Source organism: Eutrigla gurnardus, assembly GCF_963514095.1.
Source record: "Eutrigla gurnardus genome assembly, chromosome: 20".
Lineage (NCBI taxonomy): Eukaryota > Metazoa > Chordata > Actinopteri > Perciformes > Triglidae > Eutrigla > Eutrigla gurnardus.
In genome coordinates this window covers 1,073,402-1,083,720 of record NC_139931.1, presented here as the reverse complement: position 1 = coordinate 1,083,720, position 10,319 = coordinate 1,073,402, and the positions used below count along the sequence as shown (strand labels likewise).

The window sequence follows — 10,319 nt, the reverse complement described above, 5'->3', positions numbered from 1 at the left end:
CTTTCGACAAACTATATTTTGACTTCCATTATGACTTTTTTCGACAAACTATAATTTGACTTTTATCATGACTTTTTTCGACAAACTATATTTTGACTTCTATTATGACTTTTTTCGACAAACTATATTTTGACTTTTATCATGACTTTTTTCGACAAACTATATTTTGACTTTTTTCATGACTTTTTTCGACAAACTATATTTTGACTTTTTTCATGACTTTTTTCGACAAACTATTTTTAGACTTTTTTCATGACTTTTTTTGACAAACTATATTTTGACTTTTTTCATGACTTTTTTCGACAAACTATATTTTGACTTTTTTCGACAAACTATATTTTGACTTTTTTCATGACTTTTTTCGACAAACTATATTTTGACTTTTTTAATGACTTTTTTAAACGTGCTATACTACAACTTTTTTCATTACTTTTTTTCGACATGCTATACTACTTTTTTTTACATTCCCACCTTGTCTGCTAGCTTTGCTGACGTGAGTCATATATGATCCTACAAAATGTACTATTCCTTTATAATAAAATAAAAACATAACAGGGTCAATTTTTAACTCTCTGTATGTTTATTTCACCAAATGTTCACCACAGTATTAATCACTTCATGCAATACTTTTGAAAAACACAAAAGAGAGACTTCTGAAACATTTCTATCCATACATTTTCCCCAAAATATGTTAAACCTTCGTCTATCTTGTGTCACAATTTAAGGATTTAGCGTTCTAATTAAAGAGCAAAAAAAAAAAAATTCCCCAAAAATGTAATTTTGTTCTTCAAAATACCCAATTTACATTTAGTGCCGATGATGTGATTTTGCAGCTGCTCATATTGTTGGTTGCTACTGTACAAAGTGGGCTTAGGCATCACAGACAAACATGAAAATGGAGGTTTCTTGGGGTGAGGAAAAAAAATAACAGTCTGTGTTCATTTTTTCATTGGTGACCATGGCAACATAACGACGACTACCTAAAGAAAAATGTTTGTGAAATCCACCTGCTTCTACAATTTCTAATTTCTCTGATAAAACAAAATCATAAATATATGCATCTGATATAAATAAATAATTTAACTCCAAAATAAAAAGAATACACTTTACAGAAACTACGGAACAAACACACAAACAAACAGTACCATCAACAGATCATCTCGAAAGCCGATCTTTTTCTTCACAGATTATTTTTTTGCAGTGACTGGATTATTCCAAACATTTCAACATATTGCTTGTGGATTATGACATTTTGGGGTTTTTTTCTTTCCCCGTTCATCTTTTATTTTTCTTCTCAGGTCGTCCAGTGAGGTCAGTGTCTTAAGTAATAAACGTCACAGCTCATTCCCTCAGAGCTCGTCTTCATCGGAAACGAGTAAATCCAGGGTGAAGCTACGACCTAATGTCGACCCCGACGCTGAAGCGCCAGTTCTCCTTGTTCCTCGGGAGAAAACCTTCCTACATCACGCCTCCACGTCGGCTTCACGTTTTGCATGAGCGGTTCAGCCTGAAAACGCAGCGGCCGGCCCGTCTACTACACGCAGATCTCGATGGGCGTGGCCACCAGGATGCGTCCCCCCCTCTCGTTGTTTTCCCGGTTGACGCGGTCGTAGCTGCCGGTGGAGGACGGCGAGCTGTTGGTGGACATGGAGGAGTAGTGGGTGTCCATCATGATGCTGCCCTTCGCCGCCACGCAAGCCGGAGACAAGCTCTGCTGCTTCAGTCTGTCCACTAAGGCGTCCTCCTCGGACGAGGACGAGCTGATGTCCAGAGGGGGCGCCCCGCTCGTCGATGAAGCGCTGCCACCGCTGGAGACGTTCCCGTTCTCCGTGTCCAACATCCAGCATTGGTTGAAGTAGCTGAAGACCTCCTTGACGGAGCAGCGGCGCTCCTGCTCGATGGAGAGCAGCCGCCGGAACATCCGCAGCGCCTCGTCGGTGAAGCGGCGCCACTGCGATGGCACGGTGCTTGTGCGCCGGCGCTGCCAGCGCACAAACTCCTCGTAGAAGGCGTCGTTGGGCATGGCCTTCTCCCAGGGGAAGTTGCCCGTCAGCATGCAGAAGAGCAGCACGCCGAACGCCCACACGTCCGTGCTGTAGTCCACGCAGAAGCCCTCGTGCCGCGCCGTGTCGCACAGCTCGGGCGCCGTGTACGGGATCGTGCCGCTGACGCGCTTCACCGGGGAGCCGGCGCGCCGCGTCATGCCGAAGTCGGACAGCTTCACCTTCCGGCACTCCTTGTCGAAGATGAGGATGTTCTCGGGTTTGATGTCGCGGTGGACGAGCTTCTTGCAGTGCAGGTAGTCGAGGGCGATCGCCACCTGGTGGACGCAGCGCTTCGCCACCGACTCGGGAAGTCCCACCTGGACGGAGAGGAAGAACGATGACGTCATCACCTCAGCACAGAGCAAAGGTCATACAAATCATAGTATTGGAAATGTCCCTAACATGGGATTAAAAAAGGATAATCTCATTAAAAAAAATAGTATGATAGTGACAGAATGCCATAAAAACATCTCATAGAATGTCATAAAACAGTACGTGTCATGAAAATGTCATACAAAGTCATAGTATTTGATATTTCCCTGACATGGGATTAAAAAAGGATAATCTCATTAAAAAAATAGTATGATAGTGATAGTAAATAAAATAAGACATAAAGCATCTGTCATTTTTTTTTTGCTTAAATGTGCCTCCATCAAAATGATTAAATATGAATTAATAATTATACGGACAAATATCGCTGGATCAGTTTGATTCTGAAGAAAATGTAAAAACATGATGATTCTATCAGAAGAAAGATGTTTGATATATTGGTTTCCCCCAAAAGTTTAAGTCTCACTGAATAAAAAAAAACACAAGTTTTTAATATTTTTGTTTAAAATCACACAAAATAAACCCGTAATAATGTTCCTCTCACCTGCGGAGGGATGATGTCGAACAGATCCCCGGCCAGCGCGTACTCCTGGGCGAAGATGTAGTAGTCGTCGGTCTCGAAGGCGATGCCGTACATGTTGATGATGAACGGGCAGGGCGACAGGTAGAGAGACACGCTGTACTCCCGCAGGAAGCTCTTCAGCTTCGTCGTCTTCTTCCTCAGGAACTTCAGGGCCATCTTTGTGCCTGAAAAAAGAAAAAGTTACATAAGTACATAAACCTCCTCCCTCTCTCTCCCAGCCCATTAAAGAGTTCATTTCATGGCTGCCTAATTATGTGAATGAAACTTAATCAAAATGAAAATCCTCTAATGTGACTGAATTAACTGCTGCTGTGTGTGATTTAATCCTCCACCAGAATACTTCAATTCAAGCAGGAGTACTGCATTCCAAACATGTTAAGTATTATCAAGGGTTCCTCCACCTTCTCCAAACTCAAATTCAAGCACTTTCCAAGCATTTCAAGGTGCATCTCCATGCTTTTCCAGCCCCTTCCAGCTGTGGTAAACTCCATATTTGTACCAATCCAATGGTCAGTATTCAGTCTACTTATTATGTCACTTGTTCATCACATTAAATGAGATGTTATTGTCCTCTAAACAACCAACATGATGTTTGGAGACAGCTTTTTACAGAAGGACCACAAATGAAAGGAAAACTAATTCCACTAACAGATCCACAGAAATATAATCACCAACTATTTTCATCATCTGTTCATCATCAAAAGTCATTTTTCATAAAGAAATGTCAGAAAATGCTGTTTTCAGTCCCTCAGATATGGAGATCTTCTTTTCTCTGTTCTATCATAGATGTCATCACATACAACACACATTTCAAGACCTTTATTCTACATCCAAGCACTTTAAAACCTTGAAAACACCACACTCAAATTCAAGTGTTTTCAAGGATTCCCAGCACCTATAAGTGTGAAAAGTAAAAAGTACTTTATTATTATATAGTTTGATATTTCTGGATAAATATTACTGCATTAACAGCTGATCCAAGAGGCTTTTAAAAGAGTGTTTACGTTCAGAATTAGGAGGATTTTCTTCCTTAAGTAAATGTAATTTAACCTGTTTTATGTGCTGTAATCATTTAAAGGAGATCCGTTCGGTTCGGAGGCTCAGATCTCCTCGACGGACTCTTTACTGCAACGCGAGGAGAGAAATCACCGGAGCGAAATCTGAAATCCCTCCAGATGACAAAAAACCAACCTGGAGCGCGGCCAGGCCGGCCTCCTGCAGCGCCAGCCGAGTGTCAGCGAAGACGAGCGGCGACACTTCTCCGATAGCGGCGGATCAGCGCTGCAAAGTGCTTCGTGCAAGTTTTACGAGTTTTACAGCGACAGACACTTTTGGGAAAAGGCTTCCGTTTGTTCGTGAATAAATAAATAAAATAAAGCTCTCCGAATTTGCAGTTTCATATTAGATTTCCCCCCTTTTCTTATTTCCCTTTATATTAAAATTTTCATATTTCATCAAGTGAAAACTCTTAGTTCGAGCATTTCTCACATTTTTTATTATCATTTTACATTTTAAAATGTGCTTTTTGAAATTTTCTCTAAGTTGTATTATGGTCTGATTATTCCTGCTAATGTAAGATAATAATATATATTTTTTAATTTAATCTAAAATGTTCTATTTCTGTCATTTTTATCATGATAAAAGTATCCTGCATTAGGGACAGACATCAGAGATAATGGGAAAATATTTAAATCTAATATTGGATCAGATTTTGGTGGCAGATGTTGAATATCACATTTTCCTTCCTCACTTAAATGTATTTGCACATAATTATGATTAAAAAAAAGGTCCGAACCGACTAAACCACTTTACACATGGGATTAGTATTTGTTATTTAAATCCTTCAATTTAACAGGCTGGAACAGGTCAGAGGTCATCCCTGTGAGACTGCAGACGATCTAAAAATGGGGTTTTGTGCTTCATAAAAGAGACGTTAAGAAGCTCGGGCAGATGGTCGACATTTTAACGTGAAAAGAGGTTGAACAGATTTTCTGTTGGTTGAATTTAGGCCGTCTGGGTTCAGATCTCGTCTAAAGTGCAGCATGAAAGGGGGGCGGCGGATTTGGTTTTCAAAAGCAAAACAGTATTCAGGAGATGAAGAGGAGCACTTCACCTGAAAACAGGAGTCTTTTTTTTATTATTCTCTGCAGCGGCGACACCAGAGAGAATAAACAACCATGTGAAATGACCCTGAAGTACAACACAAAACAGAACATCCAATTTCCTCCGACTGAAGATTCACTTCCATCCAAACAAACTCGTCTCTGAAATCTGATCAAAACGCCGGCCGGCTCTGTGAACCGTTGCCCCGGAGACAAAGTCAAATTTTGAGGTACTTTAGGATTTTAATTTTCTTCTACTCTTGTACTCCACAACATTCAATATAAATATAAAATCTAAGTCACCTATTAAACGATGATTGATAATACTACAAAGTGAGCTACACAGCGGTACACAAACTAGTTAAATGAGCTCCAGTTGCAACATTAAAGTGATTATTGCATCATTAACAGTGAAATGAAGACTTGTGAACGCGGGAAGCATCCAGCCTTTGCAGTTACCTCGGATCTTGTGGACCACCAGGTCCACCTTCCCGTAGGTGCCCTTCCCCAGCTCGCAGACCACCTCGTAGTACTTGTTGATGTCCAGTTTCTCCAGGTTTTGCGCGGCGATGAGCTGCAGCTCCTCCAGGATGTCGATGGAGGCGCGAGCGCCGTGGGGCGAGGAGTTCATAGTGGAGGCCTGGGGGGGAGGGGGTCTGGTCTGGTCCGGAGATGAGGTTCCTGTCGGGACAGGAAGGAGAAGAAAGGGTTCAGTATGTGAGCGGTTTCCCCCCGTGTCGGACCCCCGATGTCAACGCATCGAAGCCAGCGTTTAGTATGTAAACACACATGAACAGGACGCTTTGTGTTCAGGACAAAGGAAAACGTTGTGTTCACGGGAAACATGTTTTTTTTAAAGATCACAAGAAAGAAAACCAGAGGCTGAAAATACAACGGTTAAATGTGAATTTTAATTTAACTTTCAAACGATTAAAAAAAAAAAGTCAACTAGTTTGGAACAAATAAATCGCCAATAATTCAAGACGCCATTAAAAAGAGCAGAAGAAGAAGAAGAAGAAGAAGAAGAAAACTTCCCAGAAAACGCTGCCAGCAGAAAAACCTGATCAGAGTTAATTTATTCTGCAAAATAAAGATTTCTAAACGTGTTTCCATATAATATTTAGTTGCGTTTTTACATTTGCTAATTAGCAATAAAAAGAAAATGAGGCTAATAGCAGTTTTGCAGGTGTTTCAGTCACAAACAACTTCAAATTTTGACCTCATGGTGGCGCTAGATGAGAAGTCAGAGGGTTTTACAAAAGATATTCTGATTCATCCTGAGGGGAACATGAACTGAATGTCAAAGTGGTGACTTTCCTTCCCTGGAACCGAAACACCAAGAGGCCAAAAATGAACACCAAGAGGCAGCTTTCTAGACAAATTCTGAATTCCTGGCGAAGTAGTTCTAACACTAACAGCTCCCTCACAGCTTTGAATGAGGCTAAATCAGGGATAAAACCTGAGATGTTTTTAGCTGATCTCTTCCTCGACCCACAAGAAGCCAAGTGACACCCCTCATGCCGTATCTTCCTTCACTCGTCACCCACAGCAGACCAACACCGACCGGAGAGGCTTCACGGCTCCGATGGCGCCGCAAAAAATGACACCATCTCCTGTTAACGGGGACGAGAACGTGTCGAAGGAGACGGGATGTCGCCCGCTTCCTGTACATCAAGTCCATCTGTGTTCCCGTCGGCGCCAGAGCGTGAACGACAGGAAAACTCCAGTCAAAACGTGTGAAAACAATAAAACCAAGTCACTCAAATACAGTATGTTCCACGAGAAGGAATTAGAGTGACAGTAAAACCGTGTTATTCACTGCTTTGAGAACTTCCCAGATGTAAAAGTACTCATTATGCAGATAATAAATAATACATGATAATGCTGGATTATAATTATTGATGCATTCATGCATCATCACTTCAATGTCTCAGCTGGTAAATGTGGAGCTCATTTTAATTATTTATTAACACGCTGACTGCTTCATCTCAAAACTCAATTAAACTTATTGTTGACGATGGTTTTGAGCTTCATAATTCAAGTTTACAGCTAAGTGTTAAAGTCATCTTAGTAGCTAACTAGCATTGGTAGCGACCTGTCAATCAGCAGGTAAGCCCCGCCCCCTAAAGCATCCCCTGCTTTCTGGTCTGGTGGACTCTAAATGGACCATAATGTACTAAATGAACATCATGCTGGATTGAAGAAGACTTGAAACTAGAGATTGAGACCATAAACTCATGTTTACAATGTTTACTGAGATAATACATCAAGAGAGAAGTAGGACCATTTTCTCATAGACTTCTATACAACCAGAGAGGAGTCGCCCCCTGGTGGCCAGCAGAGAGAAGTAGGACCATTTTCTCATAGACTTCTATACAACCAGAGAGGAGTCGCCCCCTGGTGGCCAGCAGAGAGAAGTAGGACCATTTTCTCATAGACTTCTATACAAGCAGAGAGGAGTCGCCCCCTGGTGGCCAGCAGAGAGAAGTAGGACCATTTTCTCATAGACTTCTACACAACCAGAGAGGAGTCGCCCCCTGGTGGCCAGCAGAGAGAAGTAGGACCATTTTCTCATAGACTTCTATACAACCAGAGAGGAGTCGCCCCCTGGTGGCCAGCAGAGAGAAGTAGGACCATTTTCTCATAGACTTCTATACAACCAGAGAGGAGTCGCCCCCTGGTGGCCAGCAGAGAGAAGTAGGACCATTTTCTCATAGACTTCTATACAACCAGAGGAGTCGCCCCCTGGTGGCCAGCAGAGAGAAGTAGGACCATTTTCTCATAGACTTCTATACAACGAGAGAGGAGTCTCCCCCTGGTGGCCAGCAGAGAGAATGACAGAATGGCACTTCAGTGTTTGGCTTTACTATTCAGAACCGGAGGTTGCCGGTTAAAACATGCCGTTGCCACTGAAATCTTTGATTTCACCTGATTTCATCACATTGAAAATACAGAGATTTCAGACTAAACCTTCACCAAAGCGTTACACCAGAACAGATAACCGGATCATGTTTGCAGTGAAAATGTCTCCGGACACAAACGGCCGTGCCGAGCATAAAAAGGACGACAAGCCGATTGAAACGAGGAGTCAGCTGAAAACCCCAAAGGAGCCAACCGGCTGTCCGTCACCGGTCCACTCAGCATCCGCCTGACAAGGTCAATAAAACAAACACACAGTCGGACGAGGCAGCCAGAGTGTGTTTGGAGCTCTGCATGCTGGGAAAAAAACACCTCAACACACATTTTAATTTTCTCTGGCTCTGTGATTCGATTAGAATTAAAGCTTTTTTTTTCTAAATAATGACCGTCGTGTCCAGTTTATCTGCTCCGCCGGTGGGTAAGGAGATGGGTTTGTGTCCGCATGCATTAAGATGCTCTGCCTTCAGCACTTTTAAATATTAACAGGTCCGGGAGGAGGCATTTAAAGCTGCTGTCTTTGTTTATGTATCACACATCACTGTTGAAGACAGAGCTGCAGTGGAAAAACATGTTTACTTTGCTGCCTCGTTTTTATTCTTAGTATTATAATAACCTTGACATGTATGCATGCAGTACAGTTTCACGCTTATAACCCTTCTCCCGAGCGTATACGTACGCTCACATACTTGCCGTCATATCAAAGAGCCTGCAGATGAAAGAAGTCACAACCGGCGCTAATTAGGAACATCTTCTGTTTGGCGGCAGCTCTCAGAAGCCTCACCGCTTCCTCTCAGGGTTAACGGTGCCGCCGCTTCGCCGAGGGCCTCGAGGAAACGCCAACCCCCATTTGCCTCCCGTACGAAGGCGGGATTAGAATCACCTCGCTGTCTTTCTTTTTCTCTGTGAAATGCCCATCTGTAATCAAAGGCTGGAACTCAGCCAACTCTGCTTTTGCGTCATCACTGCCATTCTCTCCATCTGCACCTCCCGGCTAATGTTACCGACCTATTGCACCAAACAGGGGGGGAGGTGAACGGCTCGGTTCGGGTACCTGACGGGGGAACAGGCTGTAGCGATCGCACAGAGGTGAAGCGCTTTTATTCATCTTCCTGCAGCAGCAGCAGCAGCAGCAGCAGCAGCAATCTGTTTGTGTCCAACTGGGTCACGATAAAAACACTAAAAGGGATCAGTCTAAAGATTGATGATTTATGTTATGCATTTATCTATAAAATAAATATTACTGTTAAATCCCCCACTTATGCATCTTGACACATTTAAATAATAAATAAACTACTAAAGGGATCAGAATACATTTTTTTTTAATGTTAGGCATCACAATCACCGAGATAAAACGTTAACGGATTATTTTCATATTGGCATCATAATACTAGTGCTGGTCAGGCTACGATACATCGGGAAATTAGGTTCACACAGATTGGAAAGCCTTTCAGGTAAAGCCGTTCTCTCTGTCAGATTACATCTTCGTGTTTCAATCATAAATGAAAAAACATAACATATGGAGTACCACAAGGCTCAATACTCGGTCCCCTACTGTTAACTACAATAACCTTGAAATGTGTGGATGCAATGTGAATCATTTCACACTCAAGTGTTCTTGCTTTCAAATAGATTATTAGTATCAGAGTGCAGCTTCTTGTCTCAATGAAGAAATTCCAATTTAAGGGCCACAAGGCTCAATTCTTGGGCCACTTCCCGTCCTCTGGAAGCAGAGCATTAATATTCACAACTACGCTGATGACTCACAACTATGTGTTGATCCTGAAAATCTGAACTGGCTTTACTGCCCTTATAAATGACCTGGATACAGCTGAGGTTCTAGTTATTGCTATGAAGAAAGAGCAAACTGTTCATAATCAACAACCCCGTCACATAGAGTCATATCATATCTAATGTCCAGTTAGATATCAGAAGTAAGATGCCTCCCATAACTTGCCTGAGACATCCATGTGCAAAGTGTTAACAGGACCTGCAAAACAAGGTGTTTTAAAAAAGGTGCAAATGCAAAAGCCCCCCAAAATAAGGTTATGGTTGTAAATGAAATCCCCCTCCCCCTTTGTGAGTAGACCAGCTGTAAAAAGCCTAGAGAAATACATGCCTGACTGACTCTGCTCTTAATTTTCTAGACACAGAAAATTAACATAACTAAACTAAAGGTCAGTCCGTTTCTTGTTTTCCCCTTCGACACAGAAGCTTGTGCAAGCTTTCATTTCGAGCTTCATCTACTGCAATGTTCTCAGGTCTCCCCTCAAACCTCAGTAAATTGATCTCTGCAGTAGGAGTTTTAAATGGAACAAAGAAAGGAAATCGCATTGCTCCTGT

General features: G+C 42.2%; 1 protein-coding gene across 1 annotated transcript; it reads right to left on the bottom strand.

Annotated features, from left to right (window-relative positions):
* Positions 1–575: 575 nt before the first annotated feature.
* Positions 576–5,736, bottom strand: unm_sa1261 (un-named sa1261). Its single transcript, XM_084036868.1, has 3 exons — positions 5,520–5,736; positions 2,920–3,122; positions 576–2,362 (listed from the first exon to the last, which is right to left on the bottom strand). The coding sequence occupies exons 1-3, from the start codon at positions 5,689–5,691 to the stop codon at positions 1,535–1,537; spliced, it is 1,203 nt and encodes a 400-aa protein (XP_083892994.1). The 5' UTR covers positions 5,692–5,736; the 3' UTR covers positions 576–1,534.
* Positions 5,737–10,319: the final 4,583 nt, after the last annotated feature.